Genomic DNA, 21,739 nt, shown 5'->3' with positions numbered 1-21,739 from the left:
TGATGAATTCCATTTCCTCTTTCTCTCATTTATTGCATATAATATATATGTATATTACAATGGGCTTCTTTCAGTTTCCACCAACCGTTTTCACTCACAAAGATTTAGTTGGTTCAAGGCTGTAACAGAACACACTTGGTCAAGGTACCACATAGTGGGACTGAACCTAAAACCATGTGGTTGGGAAGCAAACTCCTTAATCACAGATATGCTAGCATGGGTTGGACGATTTGAGTGAGGACTGGTGAAACCAGATGGCTACACTAGGCTCCAATCTGATTTGGCAGAGTTTCTACAGCTGGATGCCCTTCCTAACACCAACCACTCTGAGAGTGAAGTGGGTGCTTTTACGTGCCACCAGCACGAAGGCCAGTCAGGTGGTACTGGCAACGGCCACGCTCAAAAAGGTGTTTTTTACGTGCCACCTGCATGGGAGCCAGTCTAACGGCACTGACAACGACCTCGCTCGAATGACTTTCTAACGTGCCACCAGCACAAGTGCTAGACAGCAACGCAGGTAACGATTACGCTCAAATGGTGCTATTTACGGGCCATTTACTGTAACACTTGCCACAGCAAAATGATGATGATTGTGATGTTGGTGATGATGATGATAATCGTGGTGGTGATTGTGATGATGGTGGTGCTTGTGATGATGATGATAATTGTGGTGATGGCACTGGTGATAAACCAAAGAAACAGACAAAAAGTAAAAAAACAAAAAAAAAACAACAACAACAAAAAACAACAAAGACATCTCTAGTTGTTTTTTTTAAAGATTTAATATTGTGATCTCAATGATGAAGAAATATGAGTGAAGAGGTAGTGGGGAGGAAAAAAATAAAAGAATGAAATCCTGCAGTGAAAGGTTTACGACCTGCTCCATAGAGGGAGAGGGCCAGAGAGGGGCACAGAGAGGGTCAACATCTCTGCAGAGAAAGAGAGGATCATGGAGGCCCTTCCTCAACTCATGAAGCGGCTGGTGGTGGTGGTGGTGGTGGTGGTGGTGGTGGTGGTGGTGGTGGTGGTGGTGGTGATGGTGGTGGTAGCCTAATGATTCATTGGTGGTAGAGGGAAGTTCTGAGCTGCTGCAGCTGCAGCCGCTGTTGCTGCTGGTTGTGGTGGCGATGATGCTCCAGCATGGACTGGTGTTGAACTTTCCTCCTCCTTCAGTGTCCGATTCTGTTGTGGCGTTTTGGCACCATGTCTGTTAGCTGTGGAGAGAGAGAGAGACGGGTTAGAAGGGCAGGGCTTGTAGTGTTTAGAGGGATGGTCAAACTGGTGGGTGGCAGTGGTGGTGGGAGTGACTAGTTTGTTTGTTTTTTATGGAGGGAGGGGTATAGCAAGAGCTTGAGATGGGGTGCACAAGATAAATGGCAGTGGTGTAAGTTAGGGAGAAGGCAGTGACCAGTGAACTGTGTGTATTAGGACATAGTGGCCATGCAATGTATACACGAAAAAGTAGTGACCACTCTGTGTGTGTGTATGTGCGTGTGTGTGTGAGTGTGTGTGTGAATGTGTGTGTGTGTGTGTGTGTGTGTGTGAATGTGTGTGTGTGTGTGAATGTGTAGTGACCACTTATTCTTTTATTTGTTTCAGTCATTTGACTGTGGCCATGCTGGAGCACCACCTTAAAAGGTTTTAGTTGAAGAAATCAACCCCAGGACTTATTTTTTGTAAGCCTAGTACTTATTCTTTTGGTCTCTTCTGCTGAACCACATAAACACACCAACATCAGTTGTGAAGCAATGATGGTAGGGAGGACACACATATATATATATGACAGGCTTCTTTCAGTTTCCGTCTGCCAAATCCACTCACAAGGCTTTGGTAGGCCCAAGGCTTATAGTAGAAGACACTTGCCCGAGGTGCCACGCAGTGGGACTGAACCTGGAACCATGTGGTTGGGAAGCAAGCTTCTTACTGCACAGCCACAGTAAGTTTTTTACCTTTTACTTGTTTCAGTCACTGGACTGTGACCATGCTGGGGCACCACTTTGGAGGGTTTTATATATATAACAGGTTTCTTTCAGTTTCCATCTATCAAATCTATTCACAAGGCTTTGATAGGCCCATGGCTATAGCAGAAGGCCCAAGGCGCCACACAGTGGGACTGAACCTGCATGCATGAGATTGGGAAGCAGGCTTGAGGGTTAGGGTGATCAATGGGTGGTGTGTGTGTGTGTGTGTGTGTGTGTGTGTGTGTGTGTGTGTGTGTGTGTGTGTGTGTGTGTGTTAGGAGATAGTGACCAATGAACTGTGTGTGTATGTGACCACAGATTAAGGCATTTAGTGACCAGTGGATTTTGTGTATCTGCATTTGTGACCGTTGGACAATGATAAATTAACAGATGAACCTCAACAACAATAACCAGCACCTCTACACTGACAAAGGTGAGAGCTGGGGATGACAAAGAAGACTAACTTTAGTGTTTTACAATTACCTTTTTCTCCGATTCTTGCCTCGTCCCTTGCCTTCATTCGCTGGATAAAACCTTGGCTTTTGCTCTTACGGAACTGCTCAAACGGATCTTTCAACTCAAATGGATCTTTTATCTCAAATCCTACTCCCTTGTACATGTCCTGCCGGTTGCGACAGTCACCTCCTGATATAGGGTCAACTATGCCCTGTTCTGTGACGCCAAGACCCTTGCCACTCCAACCTAAATGACAAACAGAAACAAGATATATGAATGTATTATCAACATATTCTAGCAGACAGACAGACAGACAAACTCCATCATCATTCATTACCATCAATGTTCATTAGTCATATGCAATAACAGGCCAATCTCACAGGTGCGTGTGTCATAATAGAATAGACCCAGAACACAGTAAAGTGGTTGGTGTTAGAAAGGGAACCAAGTTGTGGAAAACAGGGGGGAAAAAAATGGAATTTTTTTTTTTTACTTGTTTCTGTCGTTTGACTGTGGCAATGCTGGAGCACCACCTTAAAGTGTTTTTGTCGAACAAATCAACCCCAAGATTTATTTTTAAGTCTAGTACTTATTCTATTGGCCTCTTTGCTGAACCGCAAAGTTATGGGGGAGGTAAACAAACCAATACCAGGTGTCAAGTGATGAAGGGAGGACAAACATACACACACACACACACACACACATATATATATATATATATATATATATATATATATATATATATATATATACATGATAGGGTTCTTTCAGTTTCCATCTGCCAAATCCATTCACAAATCTTTGGTTGGCCTGAGGCTGTAGTAGAAGACACTTGCCCAAGATGCAAGTTTCCAATTGTTGGATGGGGTAGGTGGAGGGGCAGTTAAGTCTTGGATAAGAACTACTTAGACTGCAAAAACCCATTCAACCCAATGAATGCATGGAAGGCAGATGTCAGATGATGAGGATTCTCGTCAGAAACAGAAACAACACAACACATCTGTCTGTCAACACCCCCACCACCACCCAGCAGGTATTCTGATCATTGATAAGGGCCCATTTCACTTCTACCTTTGAGTGCATGTGCACAGACATTTACTAGTGACTACAATCAAAGCACATCAGTACCGTCATCCCTACCCCCCCTAGCCACCAGCACTGTGTGTCACCCCCACCTCCTTGCCCCACCATCTCAATACATCAACATCTCTTTTCCCGACCTTTCTTAACTCACTCATTGACATATTTCTCACCCTGTTACCATCCTTGCACATTTTCTGAGAGGAGTGACTCAGACAACGAAGAGGGGATATTAAATTACCTCAGTGGATTCTCATGTCACATAAAAAGCACTAGTGCTGGTGCCATGTCAAAAAAGTACCCAATACACTCTGTGAAGGAGTTGGCATTAAAGAGGACATCCAGCTGTTGAAACCAAGCCAAAACAGACCATGGAACCTGGTGCAGTCCCTGGTCTTGCCAGTTCCTGTCAAGCCAGCCAACTCATGCCAGCAAGGAAAACGGATGTTAAATGTTGATGATGAGGATGCCTCGTAGCCCCAATGCCACACTTCTGTTACAAACCAACCCTAACTTAATAAACAAGAAATGAGAAAAATGGTTGACCAGGTGGGTGGTGCCAGTCAGCCAAACTCAACTTACCCATCTTCATCAGCATTTGGTGGCCTTTGTTATCTTCTCCGATCCTTTGGTCAAACATGGGAGGCTGCAAGAAGTTTTCACCGCCACTACACGGAAGACAGACAAGAGAAGCAGGAGCGATTAGTTTTGGTGTAAGCAAGGTAACAGAAAATGGAAAGGAGGAAGAAAGGAAAAAGGACAAGTCTAAGTGACATCCCTGCTGTTCAGTTTAAAATTTTGCTTACCAAGCCCATTTTGGTACCATGCAGTGGGACTGAACCTGGAACCATGTAGTTGAGAAACAAATTTCTTATCACACAGTCACACCTGCACCTTGCATTTATGGATATTTTTTTCATTTATTTATGGTACCGAGACCATTTTGTGCTGTATTTTCTTTCCCACTACTTTTGTGATTTTATTATAAATTATGTGCTTTTAAAACCATATTTATATGTTCTTGTTCACTATAAATAGAAGTACCTCATTGAGTTTCTCAAGCCTGGTCCTTACTCATTCTATCGGTTTCTTTTGCTGAACTGTTAACTTTCAGGGATGTAAACAAACTAGTCCTGGTTGTCAACCTGTGGTGGGAGACAAATAGACTCACTCACTCACTAATTCATTCATTCACTCACACACACAATGGGCTTCTTTCAGTTTCTACTTCCTAAATCCATTTATAAGGCTTTTGTTATATTTATTCAAACTCCCAAAGAAGGTATGAGGCCAGGAGTTTAGAAAGAAGGTGGTCAGTCAGTATCACTGACCCTAATACTTAATAATAATAATTGTTATAGATTTAGGGACAAGGTCAGAAATTTTGGCAGGCTAGGGTTTTTTTACTGACCACAGTACATGACCGGTACTTTATTTCATCAACCCCTAAAAGAGAAAAGGTAAAGCTAACTATAACAGAATTTTAACTATTTAAATGAAATGAAATAAACGAAAAATACATGTTTATTGTCTGTTTTCTGATATCCCACCATTTTGCAATATATTTTTCAAACAGGATACATCAACACTGCAGAAAATGACAAAGGGGATCCCTAGAAGGCAACTAGTGCCCCATTACTGCGAGCATCTACATCAGTTGTGGCCACCCTGCAGCCCACAGAAATTTCTGTAAGGCACATGTATTTTTTTATTCTTTTACTTGTTTCAGTCATTTGACTGCGGCCATGCTGGAGCACCGCCTTTAGTTAGGCAAATTGACCCCAGGACTTATTCTTTGGAAGCCTAGTACTTATTCTATCGGTCTCTTTTGCCGAACCGCTAAGTTACAGGGACGTAAACACACCACCATCGGTTGTCAATCGATGTTGGGGGGACAAACACAGACACACACACATATATATATACATATATACGACGGGCTTCTTTCAGTTTCCGTCTACCAAATCCACTCACAAGGCTTTAGTCAGCCCGAGGCTATAGTAGAAGACACTTGCCCAAAGTGCCACGCAGTGGGACTGAACTCGGAACCATGTGGTTGGTAAGCAAGCTACTTACCACAAAGCCACTCTTGCGCCTATGTAGTGAAAATTCACCTTCAATTTTTTTAGTAGTGTGGTCTGCTTAATAATGAATCATGCTCATATAGTCTGCTGGTTGCCCATGCTTGATCTACAGTGTCACTGAACTTGCTAGAAATAGCAGCTAAATTTCTCCTCACATAACATTCTATTTTCTTGGAAAAAAAAAAAGGACACACTGGAAAACGTAATCTGGGATACACTAAAACTTGACAGAAAGACAGGATGGTAACGAGTCTGAATACAGATGATCATAAATATGCTTTGATCAGGGACAACATAAGACTGAGCAAATAACACAAATGAAACAATGGGAAAACAAAATGTGTTTAAAATTTACTTACAAGTTTGGAGGAGATGGGCTTTGAGATCTGCGTCGGTTCCTGGAAGGAGAAGGTGATCGAGACTTGCTACTGCGCAGGTAGGGCAGTGGAGATTTTGACTTAGATCTTGAATGTGACCTGGAGTGGGACCTGAGTGAAAGAGATTATAAATAACAACAACAACAATAATAATAATAATAATAATAATAATAATAATAATAATAATAATAATAATAATAATAATAATAATACAGAAACAAAACATCAGGACTTATGAATGTATATAACATACAGAAAATAGCACTTTTGAACGAAAAGCAGTTAGATTATTTGGGCCAGATATGGTCAGTTTGAATACTAAAGGGTTAATGACAGTTATTTGACTAAACTCATCTTATTTTAAAAATTAACAAAAACAAAGGAAGTGTATTTCAACAGAAATATTGTAACAGAAGGGGTTAAAACAAAACAACAAACAATGGACCCCCATCTGTAGTAAGCTGATGGAGGGAAGTTAACATATGTTTATTACTCAGGAATGTAATGAAGATCTATCCAAAGACTTGGTTTTCAGCGACAACATTGTCCATAATATTGGTATCTGAACCTCTCATAACAGGTAAGATACCTTTTTTTTTTTTGATTGAATGCTAAAAAGTGTTCTACTCACAAACATAATAAAAGACTTGCAACAAACTGGAACAGCTGACCACTGGATTGGCTGTCCATGTGGTTGACATATTCCCCTCATTTTAGTAACAACAACAACAACAATATACTTTTTAGAAACAAGAGGGATTATTAGTGAAGGGATTTAGTAGAGGTGAGTACTGTACAGTGAAGGTGAATACAGAACGCCAGTACGACTGAAGTGAGTAGTGTACAGTAGAGATGAGTATGGTATGACAGAAGTGGGTACAGTACAGTCAAGGTGGGTACTGTATGTCAGAGGTGAGTACAGTACGACAGAGATGGGTAGTGTACAGAGGTGGGTATAGTACAACAAAAGTGAGTACTGATTGGAGAAGTACGAGGGGCTGCTGAAAAAGTTCCTGGCTTTGGGTAAAAGAAAATACAGGAGGATCAATTAGTTATGATTTTATTGAGGATATTTCTCTCTCAGATTCACAGACTTACTGCAGCAGTCCTTCAATTTTTCTAAGCCCTGTAAAAGAACTAAGAAAGTCGGGTCTCTAACCAGGCCTTTCGCGGCACCTTTAAAGCCAGGAACTTTACAGCACCCCCTTCTACAATATTACTCAGTGGTAACTTGAACAATGCTACTCAAATTGGCAGAGGAAAACTCCTACATTACCCTCAGTGGTGGTAAAAGGTCATATGTTGTCCATAGTAGCAGGCAAAGGGCCCACAATGCTCAGATGTTGGGGAAACTTATTATTGTCCTCCCTCCCCGCCAATAGCAAAAGAAATGTAGACAAAAGCTGTTTGTACCTCTTAGCATCATACCTTCTACGAGATCGTGTTCGTGGTGAGTTGGAACGTGACCGAGGTCTTGGAGGCGGAGAACTTGACCGACCTCGGAAGCGGTCGGACGGCTGGTGTTTCTCTTTCTCTTTCTCCTTCTCCAGTTCTCGGTCTCGGATCTTCTTAGCTTTCTGTTTCGCCTTGAGGAACTCATAGAGGCCTAGTTTCTCCCAGCCCTCGCTGAAACAACAAACAACAACATCAATAATACAACAAATCTTAATCAAGGAAATTCTATGCAATCATTCAACCAGCTAGAAATAGCAGCTAAAACTCTGTTAAATCACACAATACCACATTAAAAAAGGACACACTAGATACATTATGTCTGGAAACAGGACGATCATAGTTACAATGTCTTTTATCAGCGGTCTGTCTAAGAGATGACCTTGGGCTAAACAACAACTACAGTAACATTAACAAAGACAGGCTTCTTTCAGTTTCCGTCTACCAAATCCATTCACAAGGCTTTGGTTGGTCCAAGGCTATAGTAGAAGATAGTGGTCCAATGTGTTGCACAGTGGGACTGAACCCATAACCATGGGTTCAAATTTTTAACCACATACCCATGCCTGTACCTATACATGCACACACACACGTGTATTAGTTAGAAGAGAAGACAGTGTCCCTAATCCTTTACAGGGTCTCTGGGACTACTAGGATAGAGTGTGGTGGAGGAGTTATGAATATCCTCAAACCAGAGTCCAAGCCTGAATCTCTACAACAAATAGATTTCCACTAAAGATACACCTGAGATGATAGGTGTTGGTGTTAAACTGGCTGATGGTGGGATTTGAACTCAGAACGCAATGAGTCATAACAAGCACCACAAGACATCTGACCTGGCTTGGTTCAAGGTTGTTATAGTTCTACCGGTCCAGTATCCTCGGGCTGGAAGAACTATAAACTTTGTCTTCATTTCTTTCTTTCAGGGACTGAATCCCTGAAAGGATAAGACAAAGTTGACTTCGCCAGGATTTGAACAGGGATCACAGAAAACCAGAACAAACACTGCCAAGCATGCTATCCAATGTTTTGGCAACTCCTGTTGTGACGTGTGTGACAAAAGTGGATGCGACATTTTCAAGACAAATATTTTCCTGTCTCTTCCAGTGTAGATCTGGAAGAAATCGTCCCAATATCAACATCTTGTTGAAAATGAATCATTTCAACATATCTTTACAGGTATATAGGGATTTTGCATAGGATCCTTAACATTTTGGAAAGCATGCTTTGGTTAAACCTTTTCAGTATGGAAATCAAATATATCCACCCAAAATTTCAATACCCTTAACTGTGGGAAAGCAGCTTTATATACCAATCTATGTTTTATTGAGGAATGTCATTTTTGGAACTAATTTTTTTGTTGTGGTACGTCAAGTTTATTGAGGCAACGTGACTTGCAGAAAATACCAATTCTATTTTTTGGTAGATATTTAACATTCATTAGTGGAATAACCATGAAATTCAAATTTTGAAGCGCTATATGTATGTGTAATGTTATATGTGTGTGTATGTGTGCTGAAATGTGTGTGTGTGTGTGGAGGTAATGTGCAATTACATGTGAGTGCCTGTGCTGAAATAGGTATGTGTATGAACGTCTGTACTATTACATATGCGTATTTGTGTTGAAGTGTGTATGTGTATGCATGTATGTATGTATACTATTACATGTGTATATGCACAGTTACATGTATCTGTATATGTGTCGGGGTGTAATATATATACATATATATTTATGTAGAAAGGTAAGGAGTACTGTTAGATGTGTGTGTATGTGCAGAGCTGAAATGTGTGCGAAGCATGTCAGTGCACAATCGTCCCCTGTGAAGCATGTATGTGTTGAAGTAAAGCTGACTCACCTGTCCCTCGGCCTGTCATGTGACGGGGCACTATAGAAGGCTTCCACAGCTGCTAGTAGTCGCTCACTTGGTGGCATTGGAGGGGGCAATCGGATGTCCTTGGGATCGAGGGCCTTGTAATCACAGTCCTCCAACTGGAACAACAGAAACAGGAGGGCAGACAGGCTTTAGTGGACATCATCATTAGGAGAGGGAGGTTTGGTCTCATCATTGATGAGATAATAACATATGACAAACAGTGAGAGGAAAGGAGAGAAATGAAGAAAGACAGAGCAAGAGAGTGTGATGGTGTTTAAGAGAGGGAGAAAAGGGTATGGCTACAGAACAGGGTGAAAGATGGTTTAGAGCAGAGGTTCTCAAAGTGGATGGTACAGCCACACCCGGTGGAGTGGGTGTGTGTGGAATGGAATGATCCAAGGGGGTATTGAAGAAAAGTGGGGTGAAAATGGGATGGTCAAAAGGGGACGATGGATGTGAAAAGAACCCAAAATAATGGGTTAAATAGGTCAAGTTTTATTTGTGAAATACAGTAATTTTGAATTTGTTACAGAGTTGTGTTTGTGCTGAGAGGGTTGCTAGGAATGTAGCCTGAGTGCCAAGGGGGTGGCAGCCAGAGAAAGTTTGGGAACCACTGATTTAGAGTGTATGTGTATATCATGTGGGAGGAGGGGGAGAAAGAGAGAGAGAGTGTTTGTATGTGTGTATGAATGTTAATGAAATAGTTAAGAGAGAAAGAGAGATGGTAAGGAGACAGGGTTGAAGGGAAAGAAAATGAGTGAATGTAAAAAGAGAGAGAGAGAGAGAGAGAGAAAGAGAGAGAGAGAACAAGAGAGAGAGACTTACGTTAACCAAAAGAGACATTAATCCAGCTGGGAGTTCATAGTAAGGGACAGATGGGGTGAGGTCCATTTCTGTGGGTAGAGGTATTGGTGGTGGAGCCTGAGGGAAACCAGGAGGTGGTTTACTGAAGTCAGGCATTGGGAGTGGGGCTGATGGGTGAGGGGTAGGTGGTCCACGGAACTCCAGGGGTAGCGGAGGCAATAAACCTGGAAATACAAAGAAACAATGTTGGAACAATGTGGATGTGTGTGAGACACAGACGTATACATACACATACATGTAGATAGTTCCACACATACACAAATACACGCATACACACTACTACAAACACATGAGTTGGTAAACTAAATCACACACACATACACATTGATACAGATACATAGGAATGTAAATTACACACACACACACACACAAACAATGTAATTATATACAAACACACAATGATGAAGATAATTTCATACACATCAGCACAAATACACATACACAGACAGACAGACAGACATAAGTATATTAACTTACCATGGCCATAATCAATCAGCTGAGGGGGTGGAGGTTGATTGGGGCCAGGTCCATGGGCTGGTCCCGGTCCATGTGTGGGGCCAGGTCCATGGGCTGGACCCTGCCCATGGACTGGGCCTGGTCCGTGGGCTGGACCTGGCCCTTGGGCAGGACCAGGCCCTTGAGCTGGACCCGGTCCATGAGCTGGACCCGGTCCATGAGCTGGACCCGGTCCATGAGCTGGACCCGGTCCATGAGCTGGACCTGGTCCATGAGCTGGACCCGGTCCATGAGCTGGACCCGGTCCATGAGCTGGACCTGTTCCGTGGGTTGGGCCTGGTCCATGAGTGGGACCAGGTCCATGAGTGGGACCAGGTCCATGAGTGGGACCAGGTCCATGAGTGGGACCAGGTCCATGAGCTGGGCCTGGGCCATGTGCGGGGCCTGGGCCATGTGCGGGGCCTGGGCCGTGTGCGGGGCCTGGTCCATGGGAAGGTACTGGACCTGGTCCATGGGATGAGCCTGGGCCATGAGTAGGACCAGGGCCATGTGCAGGGCCTGGGCCTTGGTTTAGTCCAGGGCCAGGTCCTGGTCCTCCGGCTCCAGGACCAGGCATTGGTGGTCGGCTATGATAGTTTGGCATAGGTGGGCCAAAAGGAGGGGGTGGGCCACCAAAATTAGGAGGTGCAAAGTTTGGTGGTGGCCCACTAGTATTGGCACCACCTGTTCCACTTGCCACATGTGAGCCTGGCTGCTGCATGCTTGGAGGTGGACCCTGAAATACACAAATGATAATGATAATTATAATAATAATGATAATGGTTTCAAATTTTGGCACAAGGCCAGCAATTTCGGGAAGCAGGTAAGTCGATTAACATCAACCCCAGTGTTCAAATGGTACTTATGTTATCAACCCTGAAAGGATGAAAAGGCAAAGTTGACCCTAGTGGAATATGAACTCAAAATGTGAAAATGGACAAAATGCCACTATGCATTTTGCCTGGTATGCTAACGATTCTGCCACCTCACCACCTTAATAATAAAATAATAATCGTTAGCAAACAAGAGAACATTCATGCATTATAGAAGAACATATCCCATGTGATATACAGGACAAACAAAGGGTTAATATAATTTACATATCGGCGCAGGAGTGGCTGTGTGGTAAGTAGCTTGCTTACCAACCACATGGTTCCAGGTTCAGTCCTATTGCGTGGCACCTTGGGCAAGTGTCTTCTACTATAGCCTCTGGCTGACCGAAGCCTTGTGAGTGGATTTGGTAGATGGAAACTGAAAGAAGCCCGTCAAATATATATATATATATATATATATATATGTATGTATGTATGTATGTATGTATGTATGTATGTATGTGTTTGTGTGTGTCTGTGTTTGTCCCCCCACCATCGCTTGACAACCAATGTTGGTGTGTTTATGTCTCAGTAACTTAGCAGTTCGGCAAAAGAGCCCGATAGAATAAGTACTAGGCTTACAAAGAATAAGTCCTGGGGTAGATTTGTTCAACCAAAGGCAGTGCTCCAGCATGGCCACAGTCAAATGACTGAAACAAGTAAATAGAATAAAAGAATATCATCATCACATCCATTTTCCATGCTTGTATGGGTCAGTGGGTTCCCTTCCAATGCAACATTTTGCTATTTGTTTGCATACTTTACAACATCCAGAGGTATGCTTTTAAGTTTTTACCTCTTCTGTCTATGTCTACCTTGGTCTTCCTCTAGGCTCTCCTGACACTTCTTTACCCATCTCTTACCGTCCATATACATCGCACGTCCATGCCAAAACAGTTTTCCTTCTTACATGTAACAGCTGATTCCTCTTATACCATTTGGTTTATCTCTCAACTCATCCAGACTCTGCCACCAACACATACGAACATTACACATCAAGTGGAACACACTTGTTTTTCTTTCTCTCCAACCATCACACACACATTCTGCCTTCAGTGCCTATGTCTTGCTGTCTTACTCTAATTTTGCATTGCACTTTGTACACAAAATAACGTGCCTAAATCATTTGAAACACAAACCTGAGACCATATCAAGAGGCAGTGTTCCATCACTACCAAAACAAAAACTTCAAAGCCACCAGAAGAGAAAAGAAAGAAATCAAACAACAGGAGAGAAAATCTCAACAAAATCAGTCTCCTCCTCCACAAACATTACCATGCGCAGGAGTGGCTGTGTGGTAAGTAGCTTGCTTACTAACCACATGGTTCCGGGTTCAGTCCCACTGCGTGGCACCTTGGGCAAGTGTCTTCTACTATAGCCTCAGGCCGACCAAAGCCTTTTGAGTGGATTTGGTAGACAGGAACTGAAAGAAGCCCGTCGTATATATGTATATATATATATATATATATATATATATATATATATATATATATGTATGTGTGTGTATGTGTTTGTGTGTCTGTATTTGTCCCCCCAACGTCGCTTGACAACCGATGCTGGTGTGTTTACGTCCTCGTAACTTGGCGGTTCGGCAAAAAGAGACCGACAGAATAAGTGCTAGGCTTACAAAGAATAAGTCCTGGGGTCGATTTGTTCGACTAAAGGCGGTGCCCCAGCATGACCGCGGTCAAATGACTGAAACAAGTAAAAGAGTAAATGCAATCAATGCCATCGACTCTTCCATGCAAGAATTGGTCTACAGAGTCATCAAGACCATCACAATAAAGGAAGTGCTCGGCAAAGAAGAAACGAAATTCCCTACTTGTCACCTTAATCCTCTCTTTCTATTGTAGTCCTATTCAGTCGAAGGGACTCTTAGTCATGCGATCTGCATGACAACCTCACTACACTTTGTAAAGTGGTTGGCATTAGGAAGAGTGTCCAGCTGTAGAAATTATGCTGAAGCAGACATTAGAATATAATACAGTCCTTGGACCTGTAGGATCCTGTGAAATCATCTTACCCATGCCAGTAAGGAATATGGAGATTAACAGTTGACGGTGGGCTTTTGAACAGTTTTCTGTTAATTTCATTTACAAGACTTGTACTGACCTTAACCAGTAGTAGAAGACTTGTCCAAGAATCTCATGATTGAACATCAAACTTTTTAACCATTTCGCTATCTGTGCTTACATTCATGCCTGTCCACACATAACCATTATACTCCTGGTTTATGAATTCAGGCATATACAGGAATGTAGGTGCAGGTGTGGCTGTGTGGTAAGAATTTTGCTTCCTAATCACATGGTTCCAGGTTCAGTCCCAATGTGTGGCACCTTGGGCAAGTGTCTTCTACTATAGCCTCGAGTTGACCAAAGCCAAGCCTTGTGAGTGGATTTGGTAGACAGAAACTGAAAGAAGCCTGTTATGTGTGTGTGTGTGTATGTGTGTGTATGTGTGTGTGTGTGTGGTGCATGAGTGTGTCTTTGTGTCTGTGTTTGTCTCCCACCACCATTTGAAAACTGGTGTTTGTTTTTCTATGTCCCTGTAACTTAGCAGTTGGGCAAAAGAGACAGATAAAACAAGTAACATGCTGAAGAGCAAAAAAAAAGGTTCTGGTGTTGATTCATTTGACTGGAAAGAAAATCTTCAAGGCAGTGCCCCAGCATGGCCGCAGTCTAATGACTGAAACTAGTAAAAGATAAAAGAAACACAAAAAAAGAGAGAGGTGTGAGAGAAACATCTTACCTGTGGGAATGGACCTGCTGCTCCTCTTGGTGCTCCAGTGATAGCATTATGTACAGAAGGGGGTACCCCAGGGCCCATTCCTTGCGGTGGCATTCCTTGAGGGGGCATGCCCTGTGGCATGTTCTGTGGTGGTGGTCCCGGGTTTCCAGGCATCACGGGGGGCTGTGTTGGGCCAGGCCTCGTATTGGGTGGAGGTTGCTGAGGGGGTAGGGTAATATTTGCCATGCTTGTGGAGGTTGACATGCCGGGTGGCACAGGTGACGCCGTACTGTTGGGCATGTTGGGTGGCAGGATGGGAGGAGCAACTTGCTGGGGCACTGTTGGGGGAACTTGGGGTGCAACTCCTGCTGGGGGTACGGACTGAGGTGCTGAATTGTCCCGTCCAACAGAACCTGAAAATAGAAGCAATCATGTGTCATGTAAGAGATGTAGAGATGGGGTCAAAGAGAAACTCACAACAGAGGCAGTCAAACATTGGCATGCTCTCACTTTATTAGGGGCAAGACCAAAGGTAGGGAACCTGGGAACTTCAGAAGGGCTGTGTGTGACCTTGTGAAGGGTTGTGTGTGACCTTCTGAAAAGTTGTGTGTGGCCTTTAGAAAGGCTATGTGTGACCTTGTGAAGGGTTGTATATGGCCTTGTGAAAGGTTTTGCTGACCTTGTGAAGAGTTTTATGTTGTCCTCTGAAAGAATTACATTTGCAGTAAAAAATAAAATCACTAAACTGGAAAATATTTTAGTCGATATAATCATATTTTAAAGCCTGACTTTTCAACCCATTTCGAATCTTAGAAACATCTAATTATATTTCTTTATTTGTAAAGTTGTAAATTATTTGTTTGAAGTAATTAAATTGGTCTTTAAAACACAAGAATCACAAAGAATTTCCCACTACCCTACCTCCGCACCATAAAAAAAAATTACCATGGAAATTCTATTCCATCAAAACTCGGCTTTGTTATATTTCGTTAGGTTTCATTTAATAATTATATTTTATAAAATAATAGATTTAGTAAATATAGAAATTGATTTGGATATGCTGTCCTACCAGATGTGGCCCTCCAACATTGAAAGACTCTCTACCCCTGGGGGAGGGGGTGTCAAGACTGTAAAGGTAAATAAGGTCCATTAATTGGCATAAACAACCTCTAAGAAGGTGGGGATGGAGAGGCAAACATCCACATCTCCGACCATTCCATTGCCTCTCCCCTCCTCCAACTCCTCCTCTCTGACCTCTGACATCAATAACACTGACACTATACCTGACTGTTGAGGTGGTGGTCCTCCCACTTGCTGCAACAGCTGCAGCTGTTCTTGTCGCTGCTGCAACTGTAGGTTGAGGTGTGAAGCGAATTCTTGGTGCTGCTTCTGGAGTTGTCCATACTGGGACTGGATGGCAGCTGTAATCTGTGTGACCAAGTTACCATACTCAGTGATAAGGCTGGCCTGCAAATACATATAGACACACCATATACATATATATATATACTTATGCACACACACACACACACACACATCATCAGCATCACCATCATCATCAGCAGTGTTACCATATTGATGTCCTATGCTTGCATGAGTCAGGCAGAAATTACTGAGGTGAATTTTCAACAACCACATACCCTTCCATTCATTAACCCTCACCTGTTTCCAAACAAGGCGATATTTCCCCATGACCAGACATGTTTTTCATGGAATATCAGAAATGAAGAACACTGCTTGTATACTGGTGATGCTTGTTTACAACTATGTCAAGACAAGGAGATACAAACACACACAAATACATACATATATACACAATGGGCTTCTTTCAGTTTCCATCTACCAAACCTATTCACAAGGTTTTCACTGGTGTTTGGCTACAGTAGAAGACACTTGCCCAAGGTGCAATGCAGTAAGACTGAACCCAGAACCATGTGGTTGGTAAGCAAGCTACTTACCACATAGCCACTCCTGCGCCTATAATAGAGCATAAATATACTGTATATAAACACTAACACAGACGCCTGACTGTCTGTCTATCTATATCATAGAATCACAAGGGAATGGGAATTATGTAAACAACTTCATTAGCTTACAGCTGTTTCTGTTATAGGGTGCAGTGCACTTAGAGCTGAGTGTTTGTGCAACATCTTAGAGCTTCATCAAAATAAACATACACTTCATTAAATAGCTCGAAGATGTTGCACAAGCATGTTCTATACTTATCTAAGACTTTATTCTAAAGAAAATGTATGCTGAGTTACGACATCTGATTTATGCCTAAAGAAAGTCATCCTCAGAGATGCCAGAATGGATGTGTGGTAGGAAGCTTGCTTCTCAACCACATGGTCCTGGATTCAGTCCCACAGCATGGTACGATCTTTTAGTATAGCTTCGGGCTGACCAAAGACTTGTAATTGGATTTTGTAGACAGAAACTGAAAGAAAACTGTCGTGTGTGTGCGTGTGTGTGTATTTATGTGTATGTGTGTGTCTTTGTGTCTGTGTTTGTCTCCCACCACCGCTTGACAACCAGTGCTATGTATGAGAGAGAAAATTCTTCCTGGGTAAGACACCAGGTTTTAATAGAGAACAAAGTGAACAACTCTGCAATCTGTTTTTGTCCATAATGATAACGTAGAGCAGGTGTACCCAACCATTTTTTATCTGTGGACCCCTTTGATTACTATTTTATTCTGGTGGACCCTCATAGCCATCCAATGTTTAAAAACTAGTTTTATAGAAGCTTCTTTCAAAATTCCTATTTTGTTTTTCCCACATTAACTTGTGTAGGTTGGACTATGTAAAATGTTAGAGAAAGAAACCCAGCTGTTTCTTGCAATACATACCAATACATACATCTAAGCCAGAGTTTTTTCAGGGGCCCTGAAAATACTATAGTGGATCCCTAATTTCCTATTTTGTAGTGTGGACCCCATCAAAATTTTATATGGACCACGGTTGAAAACCACTAATCTAGAGGCACCGAAATGACATAAAAGAACCAGCCTCACTGTGAGCTTTCCACACCCTGCCCCCACACACAGATGAATGTAATTGTGAGACTGCTGCTGATGGTGACAATAGTGGTGATGGTGGGTACATGGCGAATATTTTGATGACTATGATGATGATGAAGAAAACAATGTCTTGATGGGGGTGCTGTATAGAGGATATATATTTCCCAGAATTCCTTACCTGATAATTGGCCACAGATTCCACAGGGTCTTTCAGTTTCTGAAATGACACAAAAACATTAGAAATAAATACATACATATATCCATATAAACACACACACCACACACACTTTCTCTCTCTCTCTCTTCCTACACACACATATACACAGAGATTAAAGTAAAACTGAAAAAGCAAAATGTTTAGCATCACTTGAAAGAGGCATTTAATTTAGTTAGAGAATATCAGCAGAGACTTTATTTATATTCTCAAACTAAATTAAATGTCCTTTTCAAGTGATGCCAAACGTTTTGCTTTTCCATTTTTACTTTAAATCTATATCTACCTGCTCAAGGAGAAACCACTTCTAGCCACCTTTGATGGGATGTCTGAACACCACACTTTCAGTTCAAGCCAGAGTGTCAGTGGTAGACCTAACTGAGCACTCATTGTGCATACCTATCACTTTATGTCCGTTGATGACAACTTCTTATATATTCTGTATATCTATATCTATATCTATGTATATATATATATATATATATATATATATATATATATATATATATATATATATGTATATATCCAAGAAAGTTAGGGGTTGTGAATCCAACCCACTAAGGGATAATATCTATCCAATATACTGCTGGAAGAATACCCAATTATTATTACACTAGTGTTTTTTCGTTGTATTACCAAGTGCAATAAATGGGTACGGGTAAAAAGATATTTTAAATGTCTGCAAGTTGATGAATACCACCTATTCCTCTCCATTTTCTTATTGCTATATATATATATATATATATATATATATATATTATTCTTGTACAAGAATGTTGCTGACATCGACTAACAAACCCACACATCCAAAGATGATTTTAACTCAACAGAGACTATATAAAGGCAAGGTAAATTCTAATGCACTGCAGTCCAACAATGGCTTAGCTGGCCAAAACTTCAAAGTCACTGTCAACAACATTCTTGTATAAGAATAATAAATTTCGTATGTGTATTTCGTGTGCAAGATTCTTGATGTGGATACGTGTGTTGAAAGAAATACAATTAAACCTTGGGAGAGGCATTATGCCGGTAATAAACACACGCACTGGTTCAGTCCTTTATTAATTTATATAGTTTTTTGTTAAATTATTTCATTGCACTCTTGCAATCTCTTCAGTAACTTGTCCTCTACAAAAGTACAGACTAACCCATCAGATTAATGTGAAATTATTTTCCTTATAACTGAACATTAAAAACAAACATTTTAAATACTTTTCTCGCTGGATTGTGTTCATTTTTCTTCCTGCCATTTGTGATCTTATTTTTGATCTTCTATATAAATGAAGATATCTTCTTCATCTGGCTACTTATCTTTCTACAAACCGGAAAGTTACATTGTGGAACAGTTATTTTAACGAGTTGTATATATTTATCACTCAACGAGATACATCTGCACCGCTGGATGCTCCTGAACCAGCTGTCGAGTGTCCCACCCATGAGGAATTGATGCTAGATGTGTCGAAACAATTGTCATGATGGATGCTAAATTCTCGAATATTCCATCTTCCATCTTTCATTTGCCATATACACAATGATCACTGTGAAAGTGACTGTGCTTTACCAGTAAGCTACCAAGCGTAAACCATTCGTTTTATTATCCATTATATATATATATATATATGGCTTAACAGTTACACATTCACACACAGAGAAAAACATATGATCTCAATTGCACACATATACATAAATAAATAAATATATATGCACTCCTCCTCCACAAATACTACACACAGAGGTGTACATGCACTCACCCACAAACACAAATGTACATTTGTAGACACAAAGGTATTGGAATACTCCCTAACAAAAAAAAAAAAAAAGGGTATGAACACAGAGGCCACTGAAGTACTCACCCTGATTGTTTCTGTGTCAAAGTATTTATTAGAATCCCATAAATTCAGCAACTGAAATGGCAGAAAAATATGGACATGTGCTAAATTATATGTATGATATATATTTTGTTAGGATAATGTTCTGTGAACACACGCGCACACACACACACACACACACTGTCTGTCTCTCTCTCCATCATCATCATCATCATCATTTAACATCCATTCTCCATGCTGGCATGGGTTGGATGATTTGATCTGAGTTAGGCAAAGGGCCACACCAGGTTCCATTGTCTGTTCTAGCATGGTTTCTATGGCTGGATGCCTTTCCTAATGCCAACCACTCCACAGAGTGTACTGGGTGCTTTTAACCTGGCACCAGCACTGGTACCACTTCTGCTGTGGTGGGTGGGTCTTCTTCAGTACAGCAAAGCACCAGACATCTCAGCCGTTAGTCATCTCCTTTGTAAGGCTCAGTGTCTTGAGATCGGCCTTCAATACTTCATCCCATGTCTTCCTGGGTCTCCCTCTTCCACTTTAAGGGATCAGCAACTATGTCTATAAAAAAATCGGATGTGAGCAGACTGGAGAAGGATGTGCTCCATCAAGTTAAAAACAACCCAAAACAAGTTTTGTTACAAAGTTTCACCCTGTCTAGGAAGTTAAGAGCTTGAGACACACGCGCGCACACACACACACACACACACACACACACACACACACACATATATATATAGATGCACATATGCATATTCATGTGCATACATATGCACACACATGTATTTGTTCATCTGTTTTACATCTGTTTTTCCGTGCCAACATGAGTTAGATGGAAACATCATTGAGGCGTTGTTCTACAATCAGATACCCCACTTGCTGCTTACTCTCACCTGATTTTCAAACAAAAGGATGTCTTATTTCACACGTTTCCAATGGCATGAAACAAATGGATAATTTGTTGACAACAATACTACCCATAAAGAATTACTTTTGCAGAGTACAAATGTAAACTAAGACAGTCTCTCTCTCACACACACACACACACATTCATTGTTTTAACATCTCCTCTTCTTCATTGAGGTAGATTTTCTGTGGTTGGACATTTTTTCTGTCACCATCCTTCACCTGTTTTCAAGTAAGGTAATATTTTCTTGAGACCAGATGTGTTTTTACAGAGGACTGGAAATGAAGGATGTCGTTTGCATGATGGTGATCTTTGTTTCACAAGTATCATGTGATGTCAAGACAAGGGGACAGTAATACACACATGCACACCCACCCATACACAATCCAAGGGCGACAAATTCCAAAAGAAGCTGTCTGGCCACTGAGAATAAAGAACTCAAAAATAAGTCTGAGAGTTATCATCATCATCATCATCATTTAGTGTCCATTTTCCATGCTGGCATGGGTCAGACGGTTTGACTGGTAAGCTGGAGAGCAGTACCAGGTTACAATCCAGTACATATATATATATATATATATATATATATATATATATATATATATATACATACACGATGGGCTTCTTTCAGCTTTTGTCTACCACTCCACTCACAAGGCTTTGGTCAGCCTGAGGCTTGTGAGTGGAAGACACCTGCTCAAGGTGCCACACAGTGGAACTGAACTGGGAATCATGTGATTGGGAAGCAAACTTCTTACCCCCCCACCCACCACACACAGAGTTTCCATATCCCAAATGCAATTACAAGGCTTTGGTTGGTTCTGGGTTCAGTCCTACTGCATGGTTCCTTAGGCAAATGTCATGTACTATATAGCCTTGGGCCAACCAAAACCTTGTGAGTGGATTTGGAAGATGGAAACTGAAAGAAGCCTGTTGTATAAACATGTGTGTGTTTGTGTATATGTTTGTGTAGGTGGGGGTGTCCTTATGTCTCCATAACTTAGTAGTTTGGCAAAAGAGACTGAAAGAATAAGTAGCAGGCTTAAAAAATAAGTTCTGGGGCCAATTCATTCAACTAAACAATTCTCCAAGGCGGTGTCCCAGTATGGCCGCAGTCTAATGACTGAAACAAGTAAAAGGGTAAAAGCTAAAAGATATCACAGTCTTCAGGGCATTTTTGCATTACGCAGATAATAATTAAATTATATATTATGCACTTTATTATGTTTTGTTATAAACGTGGTCCCCTGGTCCATGGGAAAATGGTTTTGAATGAAACCAGTCCATGGTGCAAAAAGGGTTGGAAACTTGATGGTATAGAGGGACTCCCTTGTTGGTTTGTTTCAAGTTATGCTGTGTACCAGTTGACATGCAAAAAAAAAGGGAGGAGGCTTACCTTGGTTAACTTTTGTTTTTTGTCATCAGTAAAGTGAACGCTGGCAGTACAAAATGCTGGCACCACAATGCCTTCTAGATGAGTCTTCAGTTCATCAGCATTCTTTCGTTGGCTGGAAATAACAACAATATT

The 21,739-nt window shown here is 41.4% G+C and overlaps 1 protein-coding gene across 6 annotated transcripts in view; it reads right to left on the bottom strand.

Moving 5' to 3' along the window:
- Positions 1-746: 746 nt before the first annotated feature.
- The window catches only part of LOC128250638 (calcium homeostasis endoplasmic reticulum protein-like), a 164,381-nt gene continuing 143,388 nt past the window's right edge, over positions 747-21,739 (bottom strand). For 3 of the 6 annotated variants that reach the window (XM_089340170.1, XM_089340172.1, XM_089340174.1), the window contains 13 exons: positions 21,608-21,719; positions 19,329-19,379; positions 17,440-17,478; positions 15,526-15,709; positions 14,264-14,655; positions 10,626-11,379; positions 10,110-10,312; positions 9,267-9,400; positions 7,387-7,584; positions 5,941-6,069; positions 4,080-4,165; positions 2,445-2,663; positions 761-1,214 (listed from right to left, as the gene is read on the bottom strand). In XM_089340170.1, the coding sequence (XP_089196296.1) occupies positions 1,051-1,214; positions 2,445-2,663; positions 4,080-4,165; positions 5,941-6,069; positions 7,387-7,584; positions 9,267-9,400; positions 10,110-10,312; positions 10,626-11,379; positions 14,264-14,655; positions 15,526-15,709; positions 17,440-17,478; positions 19,329-19,379; positions 21,608-21,719 (2,665 nt within the window). In that variant the 3' untranslated portion in view covers positions 761-1,050. Of the gene's footprint in view, positions 1,215-2,444; positions 2,664-4,079; positions 4,166-5,940; positions 6,070-7,371; positions 7,585-9,266; positions 9,401-10,109; positions 10,313-10,625; positions 11,380-14,263; positions 14,656-15,525; positions 15,710-17,439; positions 17,479-19,328; positions 19,380-21,607; positions 21,720-21,739 lie in introns of all 6 variants that reach the window. The other 3 variants (XM_089340168.1, XM_089340171.1, XM_089340173.1) reach the window with 3 other exon arrangements.

This window comes from Octopus bimaculoides, chromosome 23, assembly GCF_046866305.1.
Source record: "Octopus bimaculoides isolate indiv1 chromosome 23, ASM4686630v1, whole genome shotgun sequence".
NCBI lineage: Eukaryota > Metazoa > Mollusca > Cephalopoda > Octopoda > Octopodidae > Octopus > Octopus bimaculoides.
This window is presented reverse-complemented; position numbering and strand designations above follow the sequence as displayed.